The 24,258-nt window shown below is 48.3% G+C and overlaps 1 protein-coding gene and 1 pseudogene across 1 annotated transcript; both read left to right on the forward strand.

Moving 5' to 3' along the window:
* The first annotated feature begins 52 nt into the window (after window positions 1–52).
* LOC100453421 (small ribosomal subunit protein uS4-like) lies at window positions 53–631 on the forward strand (annotated as a pseudogene).
* Window positions 632–2,471: 1,840 nt separating this feature from the next.
* On the forward strand, window positions 2,472–14,058 carry CBR3 (carbonyl reductase 3). The gene is made up of 3 exons (XM_002830664.3): window positions 2,472–3,112; window positions 5,393–5,500; window positions 13,572–14,058. Exons 1-3 carry the CDS (start codon window positions 2,824–2,826, stop codon window positions 14,006–14,008), a joined length of 834 nt encoding a protein of 277 aa, XP_002830710.1. The 5' UTR covers window positions 2,472–2,823; the 3' UTR covers window positions 14,009–14,058.
* The last annotated feature ends 10,200 nt before the right edge of the window (window positions 14,059–24,258 follow it).

The following is a 24,258-nucleotide window of genomic DNA, read 5'->3' on the forward strand; positions in this document are numbered from 1 at the left end:
TTCTCAGTGACCAGGGCCTGCGCTTAGGCATAGATGGGCAAGTGGAGCCAACATGCCAGCGGCCCGGAGCTGGGTTTGTCACAAAACTTATGTGACCCCGCAGAGACCCTTCGAGAAATCTCATCTCCACCAAAAGCTAAAGCTGATTGGTGAGTATGGGCTCCAGAACAAATGTGAGGTCTGGAGGGTCAAATTTACCCTGATCAAGATCCATAAGGCCGCCTGGGAGTTGCTGACGCTTGACGAGAAGGACCCACGGCGTCTGTTCGAAGGCATTGCCCTGCTGCAGTGGCTGGTCCGCACTGGGGTGCTGGATGAGGGCAAGATGAAGCTGGATTACATCCTGGGCCTGAAGATCGATAATTTCTTAGAGAGACGCCTACAGACCCAGGTCTTCAAGCTGGGCTTGGCTTAAGTCCATCCGCCACGCTCGTGTGCTGATCCAACAGTATCATATCCGTGAGCAGGTGGTAAATATCCTGTTCTTCACTGTCCGCCTGGATTCCCAGAAGCACATCGACTTCTCCCTCTGCCTCCCTATTGGGGTGGCCACCCCAGCCACGTGAAGAGAAAGAATGTCAGGAAGGGCCAGGGTGGGGCTGGAGCCAGAGATGACGAGGAGGGGGATTAAGCCTGCTTGTCCCCTCCTGGGCTGGTGGATTGTCTAGTTTTCCTGCCAAATGATAAAATAGGATCAATGCTTTATTTAAAAAAATAAAATTGTGAAAAACAGAAATTAAGGTCACTCAAGAAGAACTAGGCCAGGCACGGTGACACGAGCCTGTAATCCCAGCACTTTGAGCGGCCAAGGACGGAGAATCGATGTAGCCCAGGAGCTCAACCAGTCTGAGCAACACAGTGAGACCCCCATCTCTAAAAAAAATAAAAATAAAATAAAATTAAAAATTATCCAGTCAGGCCGGGTGTGGTGGCTCACGCCTGTGATCCCAGTACTTTGGGAGGCCAAGGTGGGTGGATCATGAGGTCAGGAGTTCCAGACCAGCCTGGCCAACATGGTGAAACCCCGTCTCTACTAAAAATACAAAAATTAGCTAGGCATAGTGGCAGCGCCTGTAATCTCAGCTACTCAGGAGCCTGAGGCAGGAGAATCATTGGAACCCAGGATGCGGAGGTTGCAGTGAGCCGAGATCGCGCCACTACACTCCAGCCTGGGTGACAGAGCAAGACTCCGTCTCAAAAAAAAAAAAAAAAGATTATCCAGGCATGACTGTGGCACACCTGTAGTCCCAGCTACTAGGGAGGCTAAAGGGGAGGATCACCTGAGCTCAGGAGATTGACACTACAGTGAGCCATGACTGCAGCACTGCACTCCAGCCTGGCAACAGAGAAGACCCTATTTCAAAAAAATAAATAAATAAAAATAAAAATAAAATAAAATACACACACAGAAATAGAAAGCCTAAATAGCCCCATATTCTTAAAACAAGGTTCCAAATGATTTTTTTTTTCTTTTTTTGAGAAAGAGCCTCACTGTGTTGCACAGGTTGGAGTGCAGTGGTGCAATCTCGGCTCACTGCAACCTCCGCCTCCCAGGTTCAAGCAGTTCTCCTGCCTCAGCCTCCTAAATAGCTGGGATTACAGGCACATGCCACCACACCCAGGTAATTTTTGTATTTTTAGTAGAGATGGGGTTTCACCATGTTGGTCAGGCTGGTCTTGAACTCCTGACCCCGTGATCCACCCTCCTCAGCCTCCCAAAGTGCTGGGATTACAGGTGTGAGCCACCGCGCCGGGACCAAATGATCTTTAGGAGAAAAAAGAAGGAAATACTGGGGGAGGCACAGTAGGAGATCACAGCAGGGGCCCACCTCCTAACCTCAAGTAAGGACTTGAGAGAGAAGGTGAAGTCAGAGTAACAGAGACACAGGCGGGTTAGCCAGCTCTGCATGGAAAAGGCTGAGTCGTGATGATGTCATAGTTCTTCCCAAATCTCAAAGTCACTGATCAAACAACTCAGTTTACACTGAAGACGATGGATGAGACTCTAAGTTTGTGCCCATAGCTTGACACACCTTTGGGAATTTGGTTTCAGTGTAACTTTCTTTGCCGGTACACAGATCTGTGAGAATATATGATCAATCCAGATCTTTATAGATCTGTATCCTCCCTGGACAAACCTAAATGCAGACACTTTTAGCACCCGTAGGAGTTAAGTAGGATTAAATAAAAACATTCCCTCCCACTTGGGGGCACATTCACTGGGAATCCCAGAGCGATGTCGTCTGCCCACACCTGCTAAGTGCGCTCACAGGGCATCTAATTCCCTCTCTTGAGTTCCTTTTAAGCAAGCAAGGCAACCTATGTCCAGAGAAGCAGTTACTGTGTCTAAGTAAGTCCCTGCATCTTAGGAAAAAGCAAACATTCGCATTTTGCAGTGCATGATGGGCGCACACCCAAGAAAATTACTCAGCACTTGTTTTTCTCACTTTGGGGTTTTCCCAAAATAATTTCTTCAGTCCAGTTGCCATGAATCTGGAGCCCCCGACTGACCCATCAAGGTCCGATTTGGCTTCGGACACCTAGCAGATCACCCCGCGGCTCAGAGCCCGGATCCTGAAGGGCGCAGTGTGGGCAGGGGGCGGGCCCGGGAGTTGGAACAGAGGGCACAGACGGCCCCTCCTCGGAAGGGAGGGACCGAAGCCGGGGCCTTTTTCTTTAAGACTCGCAGCACTGGATCCCAGAACTTAGTCTGCTCGGCGGCACTGACACTAGCTGGGCTCCTCGGGGCGCGCCCCAGGTGGTCCGAAGCCCGGTCCGCCCGCCACGCAGGTGCCCCGCGCGCCCCGCGCGCCCCGCTCAGCCATGTCGTCCTGCAGCCGCGTGGCGCTGGTGACCGGGGCCAACAGGGGCATCGGCTTGGCCATCGCGCGCGAACTGTGCCGACAGTTCTCTGGGGATGTGGTGCTCACCGCGCGGGACGTGGCGCGGGGCCAGGCGGCAGTGCAGCAGCTGCAGGCGGAGGGCCTGAGCCCGCGCTTCCACCAACTGGACATCGACGACCTGCAGAGCATCCGCGCCCTGCGCGACTTCCTGCGCAAGGAGTACGGGGGGCTCAATGTACTGGTCAACAACGCGGCCGTCGCCTTCAAGAGTAGGTGCAGGGCTTGGGTTGGGGCCCCCTGGAGAGCTCCGAGGGTGCGGGGGCGGCCAGCCGCAGGCTCCCCACCCGTCCACTTGAGTGACCGAGGAGGGTGGCGCCGGCCCCTAGGGATGCGCTCAGCCCACGCCTCCCGCGAGGCGGTTTTCGCTTTCCGTGATTCGCTGAGCCCCAGGCGGGCCCGGGCGACAGACAACAGCGCGCCCCGCCCGCCGGCCTGTGCGGGCCTGTGCGCGGCCCGGGGCCCTCCCCGAACTGTCAGCCGCTGCTGTGTGCAGGAAAACTGGCCTCCTGGGAGGGGGCAACGCCCTGCTAGAGTTCATCAGCTTTCCTTCCAACGCGAGAAACATTTTCTCTGCAAAGAAAGGGTCTCCGCTCGCTTTGGGCTTTCGCTTTCCTTGAAAGGGCGCATTCATAGATGCCCGGAGGCGTTTGCTCGGGAAAGGAAATGAATCGCTAAAACAGGATTAGCGCGCACTTGCACTTGGTGGACTTGACAATTTGTGTAATGCAGAGCTTTGATAGGCTCTGACAAAAAGGAAGCGAGCCTTCTCGTTCCCTCCCCCCAGGGAGCTTATGTTTGTTATAAAATACGTGCGTGTGTTCTTAAAAGCATCTTCCTTAAGGAGAGGGGCGGGGATCAGGAGATTACTTATTCTAACTACAACTGAAGAAAATCACAGGACGAGCGCAGTGGCTCACGCCTGTAATGCCAGCACTTTGAGAGGCCGAGGCAGGAGAAACGCTTGAACCTGGGAGGCAGTGAGCCGAGATAGCGCCACTGCACTCCAGGCTGGGCGACAGAGCGAGACTCCGTATGAAAAAAAAAAAAGTTACTACGGAGAAATAAACAGGCCGGCTTCACCTCCAACCTAGTGGGGAAAAAAAGCCTAAGAGGGAGTGAAATGAAGGATGGGGGAGCAGAAGTCTCCACCCCTCCCTTTGGCCCTAGGCACTCCGCATTGTTGTGCATGGGGACCTGAGACTTTCTTTGACCCTCACCGGCAACTCAGCCTGCCGGCTTTCTGGGAGCTGGGGTGCAGGAGTGGGGATTAACACCCACTAAAGCAGCCCTCAACCATGGGCTGAGAGATTGGTGGATAAATACCCGGCTTCCTGGACGACAGGCGGAGAGACTTCCCCTTGCCTTTCAAGGTGTGGGGAATGGACCACCAGCAGCTGCAAACCTGGGCGCTCATGGCAAGGCAGAATCTCCCGCCTTACCCCACACCTGCTGAATCAAAATCTGCGTTTCCGCTGGGCGCGGTGGCTCACGCCTGTAATCCCAGCACTTTGGGAGGCTAAGGCAGACAGATAACCTGAGGTCAGGAGTTCAAGACCAGCCTGGGAAACATGGTGAAACACCAACTCTACTAAAAATACAAAAATTAGCTGGGCATGGTGGCTCACTTCTGTAATCCCAGCTACTCGGGAGGCTCAGGCACAAGAATCGCTTGAACCCAGGAGGCAGAGGTTGCAGGAAGAGAAGATTGCGCCCCTGCACTCCAGCCTGGGTGACAGAGCAAGACTCTATCTCAAAAAAAAAAAAAAAAAAAAAAAATCTGCATTTCAACAGAATCCCCAGCTCCCTCCTATGCACCTTTAAGTTTAAGAAGTGATAGTCAAAGCCAAGTGTTCTCAAGGTGTGGCTGGAAACCAGTAGCTGTCACATCATCTGGGAACTTAGAAATGCAAACTCAGGCCAGGTGCGATGGCTCACGCCTGTAATCCCAGCACTTTGGGAAGCCGAGGCGGGTGGATCACTTGAGGTCAGGAGTTGGGGACCAGCCTGGCCAACATGGCGAAACCCTGTTTCTGCAAAAAGTAAAAAAATTAGCTGGGCATGGTGGCACGTGCCTGTAATCCCAGCTACTCCAGAGGCTGAGGCAGGCAAATCGCTTGAACCCAGGAGGTGGAGGTTGCCGTGAGCTGAGATCGCGCCACTGCACTCCAGCCTGGGTGACAGAGTAAGACTCCATAAAAAAAAAAAAGAAAGAAAGAAAGAAAGAAAAGAAATGCAAATTCTGGAGCCCTTACTCCAGCCCTTTGCAATCAGAAACTCCAATGGTGAGGCCCAGGAAGCTGTGTTTTAACAGGCTCTACAAGTGATTCGGATGCACACTAAAGTTTGAGAATCACCGACCTCGTTTTTAAAAATTGTTTTAAAATTAACTTGTTTTTCCTTTAGTTGTTAGGAGTTAGGATCCACTGTGTCATGTGAGTTTCAGGGGGAAAAAATATGACTTTCTTTTTGTTTCTTTCTCTTTTTGAAAGGTGATGATCCAATGCCCTTTGACATTAAAGCTGAGATGACACTGAAGACAAATTTCTTTGCCACTAGAAACATGTGCAACGAGTTACTGCCAATAATGAAACCTCATGGTAAGCCCAATGTGTGGGCAGTCGGGTTGCATCCCTCAGTAAGAAGGCTTCCCCGAGCAGGGCTGCCCTGCAGAAATCACTCAGGGGTGCTATTTCTCTGAAGGGGGAAAAATAGAAAATTGCTTCATTTTCCCACAGTGTTTGACTTCTCACTCCAACATTTTAGGTTTGTTTTGTTTTGTTTTGTTTTGTTTGGCGGGGGGGGTGGGTGGTAGGAAGAAATTTTGCTCTTGTGCAGGCTGTAGTGCAATGGTATGATCTTGGCTCACTGCAACCTCCACCTCCCAGGTTCAAGCAATTCTCCTGCCTCAGCCTCCCAAGTAGCTGGGATTACAGGCACCCACCACTACACCCGGCTAATTTTTTATACTTTTAGTAGAGACGCGGTTTCACCATGTTGGCCAGGCTGGTCTCGAACTCCTGACCTTCAGGTGATCCACCCACCTTGGCCTCCCAAAGTGTTGGAATTACAGGCATGAGCCACTATGCCCAGCCTTAGCTTTAAGTTCCAAAGATAAGTGTGACATATCACAATGCTTTTGGGATCCATGTCATGAACTCAATCCTAGAATGATAGAATGCTGTGAGTCCCCAAAGGCCTCTTGCCTCTGGTCAATCTCATGAGTCCTCCAGCCCTCCAAGGTGATGGGCCCACATCTAGCTCATCTCTGGACCTTGGTATCTGTTTTAGCATTACGACTTTTCCTATATTCCTTTCTTCTTGTACCAAACTTTCTCAAGTTGATTCAGAAAACCCAAAAGAAATTTTCTTTTTTTTTCTTTTTTCTTTTTTTGAGACAGAGTCTCGCTCTGTCATCCAGGCTAGAGTACAGTGGCACAATTTTGGCTCACTGCAGTCTCCGCCTCCCAGGTTCAAGCGATTCTCCTGTCTCAGCCTCTGGAGTAGCTGGGATTACAGGTGTGCACCACCACGCCCAGCTCATTTTGTATTTTTAGTAGAGATGGGATTTCACCATGTTGGCCAGGCTGGTCTCAAACTCCTGACCTCAAGTGATCCACCCACCTCTGCCTCCCAAAATGCTGGGATTACAGGTGTGAGCCACCATGCCCGAACGAGAAATTTTCTTTATTAGGAAATGTCTTGCCTATACCTGCAGGTATTCAATAAATGTTACTATTATACTTTTCCTACAAACATTGGAGTGCCTGCCATATTCCAGGCATTATGCTGGGATCTGGGTGTGCAATGGTAAGCATTATAGACAGGGACCATCTCATTTGTGGAGCTGAAACTCTAGTGGGGGAGATATCCATTAGCAAAGAATCTGAAGTGTGAAATGACAGCTGTGCTGGGGGACAGGGAAGCTTGCTTCCTTGAGGATTTTCTTCCCCAAGAAGTTTACTGTGGATTCTTAGAACTGTGGTTTTTATTAAAAATGTGCTTGCTTTTTTTTTTTTTTTTTTTTGACAGAGTTTCGCTCTGTTGCCCAGGCTGGAGTGCAGTGGCAGGATCTCAGCTCACTGCAACCTCCACCTTCTGGGTTCAAGGGATTCTCCTGCCTTAGCCTCCTGAGTAGCTAGGACTACAGGCGTGTGCCGCTACGCCCGGCTAATTTTTATATTTTTAGTAGAGACAGGGTTTTGCCATGTTGGCCAAGCTGGTCTCGAGCTCCTGACCTCAAGTGATTCATCTGCCTCAGCCTCCCAAAGTGCTGGGATTACAGGCGTGAGCTACCGCACCTGGCCAGAAGTGTGCTTTTCTTAATTTAACATTTTGAATATGGATTATTGACTGGGTGTGGTGGCTCATGCCTGTAATCTCAGCACTTTGGGACGCTGAGGCAGGAGGATCACTTGAACCCAGGAGTTTAAGACCAGGCTGAAAAATATGGCAAGACCCTCGTCACTTTAAACAAACAAACAAAATTATCTCTGGATGCAAAACCTTTTTTTTTTTTTCTGAGACAGTCTCCCTCCTTCACCCAGACTAGAGTGCAGTGGCATGAGCTCAGCTCACTGCAACCTCCGCCTCTCAGGTACAAGAGATTCTCCTGCCCCAGCCTCCCAAGTAGCTGGGGTTACAGGCGAGCACCACCACACCCAGCTAATTTTTTTGTATTTTTAGTAGAGACAGGGTTTCACCATGTTGGCCAGGTTGATCTCGAATTCCGGACCTCAGGCGATCCACCCGCATTGGCCTCCCAAAATGCTAGGATTACAGGCTTGAGCCACCGCACCCAGCCACAAAAAGTTCTTAACCTAAGAAGGTGAATGGTGAGAGTTGCACTTGTACTCTCTGTTTCTGAGTGGGATGAGATCGTAGAAAGCCTGCAGGGAGAACTGCAGGTTCTTTGAAAGGGGATGGAGTTTCTAAATGCAAATCTGAGCCAATATAAAAGCACATTTTAAAAACTCTCCTTTTTACACAAAAGGTAACATTTCATACAATGTTTGCCACTTTGCTTTTTTTACTCCTTATGTCTGGGGCTCTCTCCAGATTTGGTCAGAAAGCTTTTATCTTTTTTGTGGCTACATAGGGATGCAGCCATTGTAGGGATGTCTTTTACCCAGTATTGGGAAGTTTTCTCCCAATCAATTTTTGAATGGGAACTTGAGAGCTGCAAGGTATTAAAGACAGCTTTAAAACTCCATCCCCTTTCAGAGCACCTGCAGTTCTCCCTGCAGGCTTTCTCCAATCCCATCCCACTAAGAAACTGAGCAAGTACAAGAGTACAAGTGCAATTCTCACCATTCACCTTTTTAGGTTAAGAAGTTTTTGTGGCCGGGTGCGGTGGCTCACACCTGTAATCCTAGCACTTTGGGAGGCTGAGGCAGGCAGATCACGAGGTCAGGAGATCGAGACCATCTTGGCTAACACGGTGAAACCCCATCTCTACTAAAAATACAAAAAAATTAGCCGGGCGTGGTAGTGGGCGCCTGTAGTCCCAGCTACTCAGGAGGCTGAGGCAGGAGAATGGCGTGAACCCGGGAGGCAGAGCTTGCAGTGAGCCCAGACGGGGCCACTGCACTCCAGCCTGGGCGACAGAGCCACACTCCGTCTCAAAAAAAAAAAAAAAGAAAATATCATAAGAATGGACTTAATCCTGAGCAACATAGGGAGACCCCATCTCTACACAAAAAATGAAAATTAAAAATTAGCTGGGCATAGTGGCATGCTCCAGCTTCTCGAGAGACTGAGGTGGGAGGATCGCTTGGGCCCAGGAGGTTGAGGCTGCAGTGAGCTACGATTGCGCCACTGTACTCTAGCCTGGGCAACAGAGCAAGACCTTGTCTCAAAAAAAAAAAAAAAAAAATGCATTTAACGCATCTGACCTACCAAACACCATAGGTCAGCCTCGCCTAGCTTCAAGGTGCTTTGAACGCTTACGCTAGCCTATAGTCCGGCAAAGTCATCTAACACAAAGCCTATTTTATCATAAAATGTTGAGTATCTTATGTAATTTATTGAATCTGTACTGAAAGTGAAATGCAGAATGGTTGTATGGGGGCTCCAAGTGCAGATTCTGCAGAATGCATATCGCTTCCTCGTCCATCAGTGAAGTCAGTAAGTCCTAAGTGGAACCATCAGAAGGCAGGGACCATCTATCTGTATTTGACTTGCTTATTTGTTCAAGGTTCTGAGTAAATAGGCCAAGCAACTACTACGCCACTAGAGGGCGCAACTTGCCTACTCTTTCTAGAGTAAGGCAGCAGGTGTTTCAGGACCGGTGGGGCCACCTGGACCTCAGTGGAGGGTGGTGTGGGTGCAGCCCCTCCCAGGGCTGATGACCCATCTGGCTGACGAGGCTGACTGTCAGCCTCTGGCCTCTCTCCCAGAGGTGTGCCCTCAGATCAAAGAGGACACCTTCTCCCCTTAAGAGGATTTATTTCCTCGAAAGCACAGCTTCTATGATCTGTGTTTTTCTTTCTTCCTTTCTCCTTTTACATTTAATTCCTTGTGGCCGCCAAGTTTCTGAGAACAAAGCTGTTTAGAAAGCAATGAAGAACACAACATCACTGATGTAGTATTCCTGGCCAAAATATTGATGTGACTCTCATTATGAGAAAATCAGACCAATTCACTTTGAGAGAAATACTACAAAATAATGGTCTACAGTCTTCAAAAAAGTCACTGCCAACTACCTTACATTAAAATATATGAAAGAGATGTGACAATTAAATGCAATCCATGGGCCAGGCGCGGTGACTCACGCCTGTAATCCCAGCACTTTGGGAGACCGAGGCAGGCGGATCATGAGGTCAGGAGATTGAGACTATCCTTGCTAACATGGTGAAGCCCCGTCTCTACTAAAAATACAAGAAATTAGCCGGGCGTGGTGGCGGGCGCCTGTAGTCCCAGCTACTTGGGAGGCTGAGGCAGGAGAATGGCGTGAACCCAGGAGGTGGAGCTTGCAGTGAGCCGAGATCACGCCACTGCACCCCAGCCTAGGTGACAGGGCGAGACTCCATCTCAAAAAAAAAAAAAAAAAAAAAAAAAATGCAATCCTTGATCCTACTTTGGATCCCGGATTAAAGCAAACAAAAACTGTAAAAGAACATTACTGGGACAATTTGGACACATTTGAATATGGGCTGTATTTTAGATAATAGTGTTGTATAATGATAAATGCCTGGCGTGTGGTCACAACTGTAGTAATGTAGGGGAATGCCCTTGTTACCATATCCAATACTAAAGTGCTTAAGATGAAGGTTTATGATATCAGCAACTTGGAGAGAAAAAGGGACAGAGAGGGAAAAAGCAAACATAGCAAAATGTTAACAATTAGTGAACTTAGGTGATGGGCATAGGGTATTTATTGAACTATTCTTGCAACTTCTCTGTAACAGTTAGGAAAGAAATACATACATACACTTCATCTTTGAAAGTGAGAGAGGTCGGGCGCGGTGGCTCACGCCTGTAATCCCAACACTTTGGGAGACTGAGGCGGGTGGATCACGAGGTCAGGAGATCGAGACCATCCTGGCTAACACGGTGAAACCCCATCTCTACTAAAAATACAAAAAATTAGCCGGGCGTGGTGGTGCGCACCTGTAGTCCCAGCTACTCGGGAGGCTGAGGCAGGAGAATCGCTTGAACCCAGGAGGCGGAGGTTGCAGTGAGCCGAGATTGCGCCACTGCATTCTAGCCCGGTGACAGAACACGACTCCGTCTCAAAAAAAAAAAAAAAAAAAAAAAAAAGAAAGTGAGAGAGAGAAGGAAGGAAAGAAATACTGAATAGTACTAGGAACCTGGGGGGATGAGTGAGGTGCTAGTTTCCAAGGACAGAGTGAGGGTATCTCTTGTGGGACTGGGGTCCACAAGAATATGCAGCTCCCCTGCGATGGGAACCTGTCGGGAATGCCATTCAGAAAATGAAATAAAATCTACAGATCCGGCCGGGTGCGGTGGCTTATGCCTGCAACCCCAGCACTTTGGGAGGCCGAGGGAGGCAGATCACCTGAGGTCAGGAGTTTGAGACCAGCCTGGCCAAAATGGCGAAACCCCATCTCTACTAAAAATACAAAAGTTAGCCGGGCATGGTGGCACACACCTGTAATCCCAGCTATTTGGGAGGCTGAGGCAGGAGAATCACTTAAACTTGAGAGACGGAGGTTGCAGTGAGCCGAGATCGTGCCACTGCACTCCAGCCTGGACGACAGAGCAAGACTCATCTCAAAAAAAAAAAAGAAAAAAAGAAAAACTAGAGACCCTATTGGACACAGAGAATATGCATTCAGAATAATATATAATAAAATAACTCACTAAAATTAGTGGGGTTTGATGCTGATGAAATGTGTAAATTAACACATTTACTGGTTTTTGGATTTCCACCAATACTTCAAATTGTTGTAAAATTTTTGGCCTACATATTTGTTTCTATGGGCACAATTGTCTCTTTAGTAGCTGTGAATTATGATCAACATGAATATTAATTCATAATTTAATGAATATTAATATTATCAAATAGGGACTAAAAAGTAATGAAATCAGGCCGGATGCAGTGGCTCATGCCTGTAATCCTAGCACTTTGGGAGGCCGAGGCAGGCAGATCTCCTGAGCTCGGGAGTTTGCAACCAGCCCGGCCAACATGGAGAAACCCCATTTCTATGAAAAATACAAAAATTAGTTGGGCGTGGTGGTGTGTGCCTGTGGGCCCAGCTATTTGTGGGACTGAGACAGGAGGATCACTTGAGCCTGGGAAGTGGAGGCTACAGTGAGCCGAGATCATGCCACTGCACTCCAGCTTGGGTGGCAGAGTGAGATTCTGTCTCAAAAAAAAAAGTAATGAAATAAAAACCAGGATGGAAAAACAGCCCATTCCACGCGTGAAGTGTCCATAATGAAGGACAGACAGAGTCATCCCCAAGGATTCCCTACTGCTGGTTGTGGCACTAAGGAATTGGGGTGGCTGCCCACGGACCTAGGAAATTGGGTGTGCCTAGGAAATTGAGAGCGTTAGTCCTTAGGGTGAGAGCACTGTCCCTCGGAAAGCAGGTTTATAAGTACTTGGAGTGTGTATGCTGGGGAGGAGCGGTTTTATAAAACTGCCAGCGAGCGGGGCACACAGTGGCTCACACCTGTAATCCTAGCACTTTGGGAGGCCAAAGCAGGCAGATCTCTTGAGGTCAGGAGTTCAAGCGCAGTATGGCCAACATGGTGAAACCTCATCTCTACTAAAAAAATACAAAAATTAGCTGGGCATGGTGGCGCACACCTGTCATCCCAGCCACCTGGGAGGCTGAAGCAGTAGAATCACTTGATCCTGGGAGGTGGAGGTTGCAGTGAGCCGAGATTGTGCCACTGCACCGCAGCCTAGGCAACAAAACAAGACTCTGTCTCACAAAACAAAATAAAAAAATTTTAGGCCGGGTGTAGTGGCTCACACCTGTAATTCCAGCACTTTGGGAGGCCGAGGTGGGCAGATCACTTCAGGTCAGGAGTTCAATACCAGCCTGGCCAACATGACAAAACCCCGTCTCTACTAAAATTACAAAAATTAGCGGGTCATGGTGGTGGGTACCTGTAGTCCCAGCTACTTGGGAAGCTGATACAGGAGAATTGCTTGAACCCGGAAGTCGGAGGTTGCAGTGAGCCAAGATTGTGCCACTGCACTCCAGCCTGGGTGATAGAGCAAGACTGCGTCTTAAAAAATAAGTAAATAAATTTAAGTAAAAGTAAAAATAAAACTGCCTAGGGAATCTACAAATTTACTACCTCACCCATCTCTCAGAGAATCCCTGAGAAAGGGAGCCCCTCTCACTGATGGAGGTGTGTTCTTCCCCTTGGGAGAATAGGGCCAAAAAAATATTAAAACCCATGGGTGCATAGATTTTATGCCTTCTATAGTCACATTTTTAATTTTTTTTTTTAAATTTGATTATTACTTTTTGAGAAAGGGTCTCATTCACATCACCCAGGCTGGAGTGGAGTGGAGTGGAGTGGTGTGATCACGGCTCACTGCAATCTCTGGATTCAGGTGATTCAGGTGATCCTCTTACCTCAGCTTCCGGAGTAGCTGAGACCACAGGCACATGCCACCACACCCAGCTAATTTTTCTATTGTTAGTAGAGACAAGAGTTTTGCCATGTTGCCCAGGCTGGTCTTGAACTCCTGGGTTCAAGTGATCCACTCCTTTCAGCCTCCCAAAGTGCTGGGATTACAGGCATAAGCCACAGCGTCCAGCCACATTTTTGTTTTTAATCAGCAATTAAACCTGCACAATGGCCGGGCGCGGTGGCTTACGCTTGTAATCTCAGCACTTTGGGAGGCTGAAGCAGGCGGATCACTTGAGGTCAGGAATTCAAGACCAGCCTGGCCAACATGGTGAGACCCTGTCTCTACTAAAAATACAAAAATTAGCCAGATGTGGTGGCTCACGCCTGTAATCCCAGCTACTCAGGAGGCTGAGGCAGGAGAATTGCTTGAACCCGGGAGGTGGAGTTTGCAGTGGGCCGAGATGGCACCACTGCACTCTAGCCTGGGCAACAGGGCGAGACTCTGTCTCAAAAAAAAACAACCTGCACCAAGACTCAACTATATGTTTGGTATATTCAACCAATGGTTATATCTCTGTGATATGCTTTCATATTTTTATCATTCTGTTTCAGGGAGAGTGGTGAATATCAGTAGTTTACAGTGTTTAAGGGCTTTTGAAAACTGCAGTGAAGATCTGCAGGAAAAGTTCCACAGTGAGACACTCACAGAGGGAGACCTGGTGGATCTCATGAAAAAGTTTGTGGAGGACACAAAAAATGAGGTGCATGAGAGGGAAGGCTGGCCCAACTCACCTTATGGGGTGTCTAAGTTGGGGGTCACGGTCTTATCAAGGATCCTGGCCAGGCGTCTGGATGAGAAGAGGAAAGCTGACAGGATTCTGGTGAATGCGTGCTGCCCTGGACCAGTGAAGACAGACATGGATGGGAAAGACAACATCAGGACTGTGGAGGAGGGGGCTGAGACCCCTGTCTACTTGGCCCTCCTGCCTCCAGATGCCACTGAGCCACAAGGCCAGCTGGTCCATGACAAAGTTGTGCAAAACTGGTAAACGTCTGCTTTGGAGCCTAATGCTTAATAAATGTTGGTGGAATGAATGAATGAATTGATGTTGTGATTTGATTCTCTTTCTGTTCTTTTTTTTTTTTTGAGATGGAGTCTCGCTCTTGTTGCCCAGGCTGGAGTGCAGTGGCACGATCTCAGCTCACTGCAACCTCTGCCTCCTGGATTCAAGCTGTTCTCCTGCCTCAGCCTCCTGAGTAGCTGGGATTACCAGGCATCTGCCATCATGCCTGGCTAATTTTTGTAATTTTAGTAGAGATGGGATTTCACCATGTTGGCCAGGCTGGTCTCGAACTCCTGACCTCAGGTGATCTGCCTGCCTCTGCCTCCCAAAGTGCTAGGATTACAGGCATAAGCCAATGCGCCCAGCCTTTTTTCTTTTTCTTTTTTTTTCCTCTTTTTTTTTTTTTTTTTTTGAGATGGAGTTTCGCTCTTGTTGCCCAGGCTGGAGTGCAATGGCATGATCTCGGCTCACGACAACCTCCGCCTCCCAGGTTAGAATGATTCTCCTACCTCAGCCTCCCGAGCAGCTGGGATTACAGGCATGTGCCACCACACTTGGCTAATTTTGTATTTTTAGTAGAGATGGTGTTTCTCCATGTTGGTCAGGCTGGTCTCGAACTCCCAACCTCAGGTGATCCACCCGCCTTGGCCTCCCAAAATGCTGGGATTACAGGCATGAGCCACCGTGCCTGGCCTCTTTCTGTTCTTGAAAAGGAATGTTCATAAGAATCTCCCTGGGAGAAAGGTGTCTAGTTCTGGAATCTGGAGCTGAACAACATTGCTATGCCCAACTCTTCAGCCTGAGAGGGAGAAGAACATAGTCTCAAATTTTAGTGGGCATCGGGACCACCTGGAGGGCTGATTAAGACAGATTGCTGGTTCCCCTCCCCACACCAATTCATTTCTAACAAGTTCTCAGGTGGTGCTGACACTGCTGGTCCTGTGACTGCACTTAGAACCACTGGCGTAGCAAGTGGTTTTAGAACTATGGAGCCATTTTCCAGCTGTTCCTTGCTGTTTCCAGTTTTTTGATTCTGTAAGAGTGATGCTTTATCCTCTATTTCCTTAGCTCTGCAAGCTTTCTTTGCATCTTATTCTGTTTTATTTGAGTATATTCTTATTGGTTCGTATACTTTTTGTTTGTTTGAGACAGAGTCTCACTCTGTCGCCCAGGCTGGAGTGCAGTGGCACAATCTCGGCTCACTGCAACCTCCACCTCTTGGGTTCAAGCAATTCTTCTGCCTCAGCCTCCCAAGTAGCTGGGACTACAGGCGCCCGCCACCATGCCTGGCTAATATTTTGTATTTTTAGTAGAGATGGGGTTTCACTGTGTTGGCCAGGCTGGTCTCAAACTCCTGGCCTCAAGTGATCCGCCCGCCCTAGCCTCACAAAGTGCTGGGATTACAAGCATGAGCCACCACACCCGGCTGGTTCTTATACTTACAAAGTAGTAGAGCTTGAAGGACTCAGGAGGAATATCTTCTTTAATTGGGACATGATTTCTTCTAGATTTTTCAGGTGGGTTTTGCATTCTGCACTCCTTCCCAGAATGTTTACAAGGTTGCCCAGCGACCGCAACTTTATCTCTTTACTGAAACACATGCAGATGTCTTCTCCTTAACCGATGCACACCCCCTGTGAACTACAGCCCAGGGTGATTCTTCAGTAACTCCCTAAGCCTTTTTTTTTTTTTTTTTTCTTGAGACAGGGTCTTGCTTTATTGCCCAGGCTAGAGTGCAGTGGCACGATCATGGGTTACTGCAGCCTCGACCTCCAGGGCAAGAGACTTCCATGACTAAAACCTCAAGTGATCCTCCCACCTCAGCCTCCTAAGTAGCTGGGACTACAGGCATGTGCCATCATGCCCAAATAATTTTTTAATTTTTGGTAGAGACAGGGTCTCACTATGTTGCCCAGGCTGGTCTTGCACTCCTGGACTAAGGCGATCCTCGCTCCTTTGCCTCTCAAAATGCTGGGATTCCAGACATGAGCCACCACACCCACCCTCTTTCATAATTTTTTTTTTTTTTTTCAGACAGAGTCTCGCTCTGTCACCTGGTTGGAGTGCAGTGGTGCCGTCTTAGCTCACTGCAACCTCCACCTCCCAGATTCAAGCAATTCTCCTGCCTCAGCCTCCCAAGTAGAGTGGCTGGGATTAAAGGCATGCACCACCATGCCTGGCTAATTTTTGTAGTTTTAGTAGAGATGGGGTTTCGCCATGTAGGCCAGGCTGGTCTTGAACTCCTGACCTCAGGTGATCTGCCTGCCTTGGCCTTCCAAAGTGTTGGGATTACAGGAGTGAGCCACAGCCTCTTTTATAATCATTATGACAATAGGTGAGTTCACATTCTCTGCTTTTAAATGGGATTGGTTTTGCAACAGGCCTCCTGGCTTCTGGTTACACCTTGTAGAAAAAAGGCTTGGAGACCAAGGAGTCTTCTGAAATAGAAGAAATGTACTCGCAAAGGTTTGCAAGAGTGTCAAGGCTTCGGCAAGAATGGCTAATCAAACAAAAAAATTCAGTGGAATTTAAATTCCCGCTGGCCACAGTGGCTCAAGTCTCCGATCCCAGCACTTTGGGAGGCTGAGGCAGGAGGATCACCTGAGATCAGGTGTTTGAAACCAGCCTGGGCAACACAGCAGGCCTCCGTGTCTACAAACAAATCAAACAAAAATTAGCCAGACATGGTGGCACACACCTGTAGTCCTAGCTACTTGGTAGGCTAAGGCAGGAGGATCACTTGAACCCAGGAGTTCAAGGCTGCAGTGAGCTATGGTCGTACCACTGCACTGCAGCATTCTGGGCGACAGAGCCAGACCCTGTCTCTACTTAAAAAGAAAACGAATCCATTGAACGATGGAAAAAAACACAAAGGGAAATAACTACAAATTTGCCAAGGTTACCAGGTTTATGATAGGCTGCTCACTGTGTGAAATTAGAAATGTTGTCACTTGATTATCAAATCCACAAATGTCACATCATATCCCCTGACATAGGTAAAGACTGCAGTCATAAGAAATAATGCTGTTTTCCTTAGAGAATCAGTAAAGTGTGGGAATGCTCAAGTTTCTTTTATTTGGGGGAACTGAACTGCACAGGATGACCTGGTTATTTCTGGTTCATCACAGTGTGTAGCTATTTGTTTTTCTTGCCTCTCTGATTTACAATGGCAGTTTAACTCTCACAGCCTGCACCCACTTTTTCATCCACTTGGGGTAGGGGGAAGTCTGAATCCCACCTAGACTGCATTTAATGTCTTCAGGCCAGATGGAGTGGCTCATGCCTGTAATCCCAGCACTTTGGGAGGCCAAGGCAGGCAGGTTGCTTGGGCCCAGAAGTGTGAGACCAGCCTGGACAACATAGCGAGACCCCTTTCTACAAAAATTCAAAAAAGATTAGGCGGGCGAGGTGCACACCTGTAGTCCCAGCTACTCAGAGGCTGAGGTTGGGAGGATCACTTGAACCTGGGAGGTCAAGGCTGCAGTGAGCCATGATTGCGCCACTGCACTTCAGCCTGAGTGACAGGACAAGTCCCTGTCTCAAAAAATAACCTAAAACAACAACGAAAACTTCCTTTAGCCTATTTGTATGTCACTGATTAAATCCAACATGCTCTTATGGTATTCATCTCAGGCTACAGCTCCTAAGACATTTTAATGTCTCCTTTCCTGGCTCTAAAAACAATTTAATGGCTTTCAATCAGCTTCCTGAGTATCTTTTGTACTCTCGCCTCCTCTGCAGCCAAACTCCAGTCCTGCTAATGATGGGCAATAGCCCAGGAACCACAGAGCACTTCAGGCTCTGCCTGACAAAGTTACAGACAGGAAGTGCATGAGGAAATGAGCCAGTCCTTTTTATTTCTTCTTCCTCTTTTGTCTCTAACCAATCCTTTTTGGATAAGTGTGTAACCCACTTCCTCTTTTGTCTCTAGCCAATCCTTTTAGGATAAGCATGTAGCTCATTTGGATGATCCTTAATTGTCAACTGCTGGTCAGAATGACATTTCTCATTCTTAGAGAGGGGCTGCCATTGGCCCTTATTGGATGGTCTGCCCAGCACCCTCTTCCAAAATATGATCTCCTGCCCTCCCCCGCCTCCCGCTTCCTTCCCATGTTTGCAGCTGCAGCAGCCACAAGGTGACCTTGCCTCTGTTGACTGCTCCAGCTATAGGTCTTTCCTCTAAAAAGAACCAGTTGGACTGGATCAGAGTTGTTACTGTGCATCCCACCCCATGTGCCTAAGGAGCAGAGGGAGCCAGCCATTGCCAGAGAAGGAGGCCAACCATCAAGAGAAGCATTTAAGCCAGGTGTGGTGGCTCCTGCCAGCACAATCCCAGCACTTTGGGAGATCAAGGCAGGTGGATGGCTTGCACTCATGAGTTTGAGAACAGCCTGGGTAACATGGTGATACCCTCTCTACAAAATAATACAAAAATTAGCCAGGTGTGTTGGTACATGCCTGTAGTCCCAGCTACTTGGGGAGCTGGGGCAGGAGGATTGCTTGAGCCTGGGAGGTGGAGGCTACAGGGAGCCGTGTTTGTATCAGTACACTCCAGCCTGGATGACAAAGCGAGACCCTGTCTTGGGGGAGAAAAAACGTGGCCCAAAGAGAAACTCCCTTCCCTGTCCTTAGATCGTTCCTGAAATCTTGAATTCTCAGAGATGCTCCAAGATACCCTTGTATCCTTAAAATATATTTTCTTTTTCATAAGCTGTATTGAATTGGGTAGTTGTTGCTTGCAACCAAAAGGAACCTAACTAATAGAAGTGCATTAACATGTTTTATAGTATTGTGAAAGGAAAATAAATCTTGGGGCCCCAAAATCACTAAGCTAAAGGGAAGAGTTAAGCTGGGAACTGCTTAGGGCAAACCTGCCTTCCATTCTATTCAAAGTCACTGCTCCGCTCACTGAGATAAATGCATATCTGATTGCCTCATTTGGAGAGGCTCATCAGAAACCCAAAAGAATGCAACCATTTTTCTCTTACCTACCTATGACCTGGAAGTCCCCTCCAGGCTTCCAGCTGTCCTGCCTTCGCCTGGAGTTGTCCCACCTTTCTGGATTGACCCAATGTACATCTTACACATATTGATTGATGTCTCATGTCTCCCTAAAATGTATAAAACCAAGCTGTGCCCCTACCACCTTGGGCACAAGTTGTCAGAACCTCCTGAGGCTGTGTCATGGTTGCCCATCCTCAACGTTAGCAAAATAAACTTTCTAAATTAACTGAGACCTGTCTCAGATGTTAGGGTTTCACCCTATGCTGTAGGAAAAAAAACAATTGGGCTTGGAATTAAAAGGAGAAAAAAATCATGAGTTGAGAACCTATGGCAAATTAGACCATATGTCCTGCTTAATGCTTTCCCAACATGGTTTTAGGTAATTCTGACTATAGTCCTTTGCCTTAGTTCATTTTGTGTTACTATAATGGAATATCACAAACTAGGTAATTTATAAAGCAAGTAAATTTGCCTGGGCACAGTAGCTCATGCCAATAATACCATAACTTTGGGAAGCCAAAGTGGGAGCATTACTTAAGGCCAGGAGTTCAATGCCAGCCTGGGCAACATAGAGAGACCCTATCTCTACAAAAAATAAAAATTGACCAAGTGTGATCATGCTTACCTTTAGTACTACCTACTTGGTAAGTTGAGGTGGGAGTATCACTTGTGCCCAGGAGTTTATGGCTGCAGTGAGCTATGATCATGCCACTTCACTCCAGCCTAAGCAACAGAGTGAGACTCTGTCACTTGTCTCAAAAAAAAAAAAAAAAAAAAGTTAAGTTTATTTCTCACAATTCTGGAGGCTGGGAAGTCCAAAAGCATGGCACTAGCATCTGGCAGGGGCCTGCTTGTGTGTTCCTACCATGGCAGAAGGCAGAAGGGCAAGAGAATGCTCACAAGGTGCAAACTAAACTCATCCTTCTATCAGGAATCCACTCCCCTGATAAAGGTATTAATCCATTTATGAGGGCAGTCTTCACTCATGATCTTAAAGGTTCCACTTTGCAACACTGTTGCCTTGGGGATTATGTTTCTAACACATGACTTTAGGGGACACATTGAAACCACTGCATCCTTTAAGGTAGGAATCAATGTCATTTTTCAAACGAAGAAATAAAGGCTTGGAGAGGTTAATTAACTTGCCCAAGTTCTCAGAGCTAAAGCCAGGATCATATCCAGGAATGACTACAAAGTCCTGTGGTCTCTAGTGCTTGGCAGGTCCAGCTTCACTGATGAGTCTAGAGAGTAGTAACTCTCTTGGTGTAAAAACTAAGGGAGATGATACATTAAATCTAAGTGTAAATTAGATTACGCTTAAAGTGTAGGTCATATGTTTATTATTAACAGATCCCCAAGTTAGCCTACATGTGAACTTTTTCATAGAGAAATTAAACATGGTTTAAATGCAGCATATTTTAAATGGATTATCTCTTACAATGTGTTTTTTTTTGTTTGTTTTATATTGTTTTTGTTGTTTTCTGAGACAGAGTCTTACTCTGTTGCCCAGGATGGAGTGCAGTGACACGATCTTGGCTCACTGCAACCTCCAACTCCCGGGTTCAAGTGATCCTCCTGCCTCAGCCTCCCAAGTACCTGGGAGTACAGGCGCATGCCAACACATCCTGGCTAATACAATGTGTTTTTTTAGACACCAGAGGGAGCCAGTGGTTCTTTCCACATCAGCTTTTCTGTGATACATTTTTCTTTTTTTGAAATGGAGTTTCACTCTTGTTGCCCAGGTTGGAGTACAGTGGCGCCATCTCAGCTCACCGCAACCTCCCCCTCCTGGGTTCAAGCGATTCTCCTGCCTCGGTCTCCCAAGTAGCTGGGATTACAGGCATGTGCCACCACATCCAGCTAATTTTGTATTTTTAGTAGAGACGGGGTTTCTCCATGTTGGTCAGGCTGGTCTTGAACTCCTGACCTCAGGTGATCAGCCCGCCTCGGCCTCCCAAAGTGCTGGGATTACAGGCATGAGCCACCAGGCCCAGCCTTGTGATAGATTTTTCTAAACTGTTGCATGTGTGGTACACCCACATACAATATCAGCTTTAGACTCAACCCTTTGACTTCTCCTTCACCTACTGAACAGCAACAAGGATTGTGACAGACCAAGAATCTGAAGAAGGATGCAGTGTGGAGACGAAACAGGTGTCAATGACAAAGTTTTAGTTGTTATTTCAAGTCAACTGCAAAGTGGATGCGGTATCAAGTACAGAAACTGCACAGGACTTCTCCACTAAGAACATGGGGAGAGCAAAGGGAATGGATGTTTTGGGAAAGGAGGCAGAAGCCAACAGAGAACAGTGGTTATTATCAAGATGGGTGGAGTAGAAGTTAGTTTATAGAAGACACTGGCTTAGGCCTGGTGCGGTGGCTCACGCCTGTAATCCCAGCAATTTGGGAGGCCGAGGCTGGCAGATCACTTGAGATCAAGAGTTCAAGACCAGCCTGACCAACATGGTGAAACCCCATCTCTACTAAAAATACAAAAAATTAGCTGGGCGTGGTGGCGCACACCTGTAATCCCAGCTACTCAGGAGGCTGAGGCAGAAGATTCGCTTGAACCTGGGAGGCAGAGGTTGCGGTGAGCCAAGATCACACCACTGCACTCCAGCCTGGTGACAGAGCTAGACTCCACCTCAAAAAAATAGAAAGAAAAAAGACACTGGCTGAGAGGGTCACCAATATCTGCATATCAAAACTAAGAATGAATTTACTTGGCCAATCTCTCTACTGGGTGCATCAGCCTGAGCCAGATAATGCAGTGGGTTCTGATTTATAATGCCTTCTTTACTGTCAAGAGGGGTAAGGATTAAAGTTCGGGTTTAAATTAAAGTTGAAATGCTTTACTTGGTTTGAGTATTATTTTGCAAGGACCCTGGCTGTTTCTGCATGTCTTAAACTGATGAACGTAGCTAAGAAGACTTTTAAGTGTGACAAGACAACTTGATCCAAGAAAACAGATTTTTTGTCAGAATACGGAAAATTTTTTTTTTTTTGAGATGGAGTCTAACTCTGTCACCCAGGCTGGAGTGCAGTGGTGCGATCATGGCTCACTGCAACCTCTGTCTCCCAGGTTCAAGCAATCCTCCTGTCTCAGCCTCCCCAGTAGCTGGGACTACAGGCGCACACCACTACGCCCAGCTAATTTTTGTATTTTTAGTAGAGACAGGATTTCACCATATTGGTCGGGCTGGTCTCGAACTCCTGACCTCAGGTGATCCACCCGCCTCGGCCTCCCAAAGTGCTGGAATTACAAGCGTGAGCCACTGCGCTCGGCCAGAATACTCAAACCTCAGTGTTGTACATTTACTGTCAATCCTGTCAGTATCAGTATATTGTATACAGTATACGGTAATTGACAGTATACTGTCAATTATAAACTTGAGTTTTTTTAATGATGATTTACAAATGAATTTGTCAAAATTAAATTAACCCCCCCCATACACACACACACCTGGAGTCCTTTACAGATAGGTGGTATATGAATACAAGGCACAGATTGTATGTGCATGGTGGCTTTGGCCCAAATAGACTGGTTCTGTTTTCAATGTTAAGTGTAAAGCAGTTCTTTCATCTCTGTTCAGTGCAGTGTTGAGTGTTACTAGGATTTGAAGAACCTAAAAAAAAAAAACTCACCTGCTTGCCATCTTCTTGTTTTTTTTGTTTTTGTTTTGTTTTGTTTTTTGCTGTTTTCGTTTGCTGCTTTCGTAAAACCAGTTTATCATATTCTCATTAGGAAATCAATTTTCATGAAATTAATTTTTTTTCCTGCTAACTATGGCTCAATCTTTTCGTTTCTCTCTGCTTCTATCTTAAGACCATTCCTCAAATTGACCACGAGAGGATTTACATCTGGGGCACTTGGTATATGCCAAATGGAGACAAAATCAGAATCAGCAGCCTGGCTGGACCAGAGGTCCAGCATCCCAAACTATTAAAATATTCTTAGTGTTTCCAGGGAAGTGATAGATCCACTTTGGAAGCTGATAATATAGCCCTTCCCTAGAAACATGCATATACACCAAGTGTTCTAAACAACTTCCAAGTGCGCATGACCTCCCCCACCTCCCAAGCCCATTGACCACTGCCTCGCCTTCACGAACTCCATACCTGGTCTGATCATTTCTAAAGGACGCTCGGGGGTTAAAAGGAGCAAGGCCACTGCAGAAATGACAGTCTTCATCCACAAGTGGCCAACTTCGGGTTGGCTGGAGCCGAAGCTGGGTGGGGACAGGGCCTGTGCTCAGGTGAGCACTGCCTACCGCGCACCCTCCAGGTGCATCCTGCCCTGAAGCGGTCGGACTGGACCGTCCAGGTCCCAGCGCTCGAGAGGATGGCAGGCAGGGGCTGGGGATTGTCTGGCGATATGAATGCTTTCTAAGGTTGACGTCAAGGTCCCTTCCTGAGCCATAGTCCACGTGATAAGCTCCGTCCAGGTAGAAATGATCTCACCTCTCCTGTCGCCCAGGGTCGGAAACCTGAGGCCCGTGCGGGCTGGGGCAACTTAGCGAGGGTCCTAAGCCCGCCGCGCCCCCTGCGCCCGAAACGTGTGTGGAGGGCTTGGACGTGGTCCAGAGGGAAAAGATGGGGTGAACCAGGTGCCGCGCACCCTTCGAGGAGCCCCCGCTTCTCCGTTTCTGTGAGTGACTCCAAAGCACCTCCGAGGGCCGATACACGCGCGGACGACCTTGGGCGGGCACTGACCAATGTCCCCTTCCCCTCGGTTGTGTAGGGGGTCCCCAGGTGAGGCGCGTACGCCTCTCCGCCCACCTGTACGAGGCCTTTTCCGGAGCAGCCCGGCTACGAAGCGACGCCCATGGCGGGGAAGCTAAGGAAGACTCGCTCCCTCACTCCGCGGCTGCGGCGACTGAACGGCTCCAGCACGCCGAGGCCCTCGCCAAGCCCTGCTCCCAAGCCGAAGCCCCGCCCCCACGCCTATGGCCCACCTCCAGGCCCCGCCTCTGATCCCGCCTCCATGAGTCAAGCCCCGCCTTTCAGCCCAGCCCGACCAGTCGAGGCCCCGCCCCTGTACGTACAGCCCACTTCCAGGCCCCGCCCTTGATCCTGCCTCCATGGGGGTCAGGCCCCGTCTTCTAGTTCCGCCCCGCCCGCGGAAACCCCGCCCCCGCGCGCCTATGGCCCACCTCCAGGTCCCGCCCCTGAGCCCGCCTCCAGGCGTCCAGCCCCGCCTTCCATCCCCGCCCCAACCGCCGAGGCTCCGC

This window comes from Pongo abelii, chromosome 22, assembly GCF_028885655.2.
Source record: "Pongo abelii isolate AG06213 chromosome 22, NHGRI_mPonAbe1-v2.0_pri, whole genome shotgun sequence".
In the NCBI taxonomy this organism is placed as follows: domain Eukaryota; kingdom Metazoa; phylum Chordata; class Mammalia; order Primates; family Hominidae; genus Pongo; species Pongo abelii.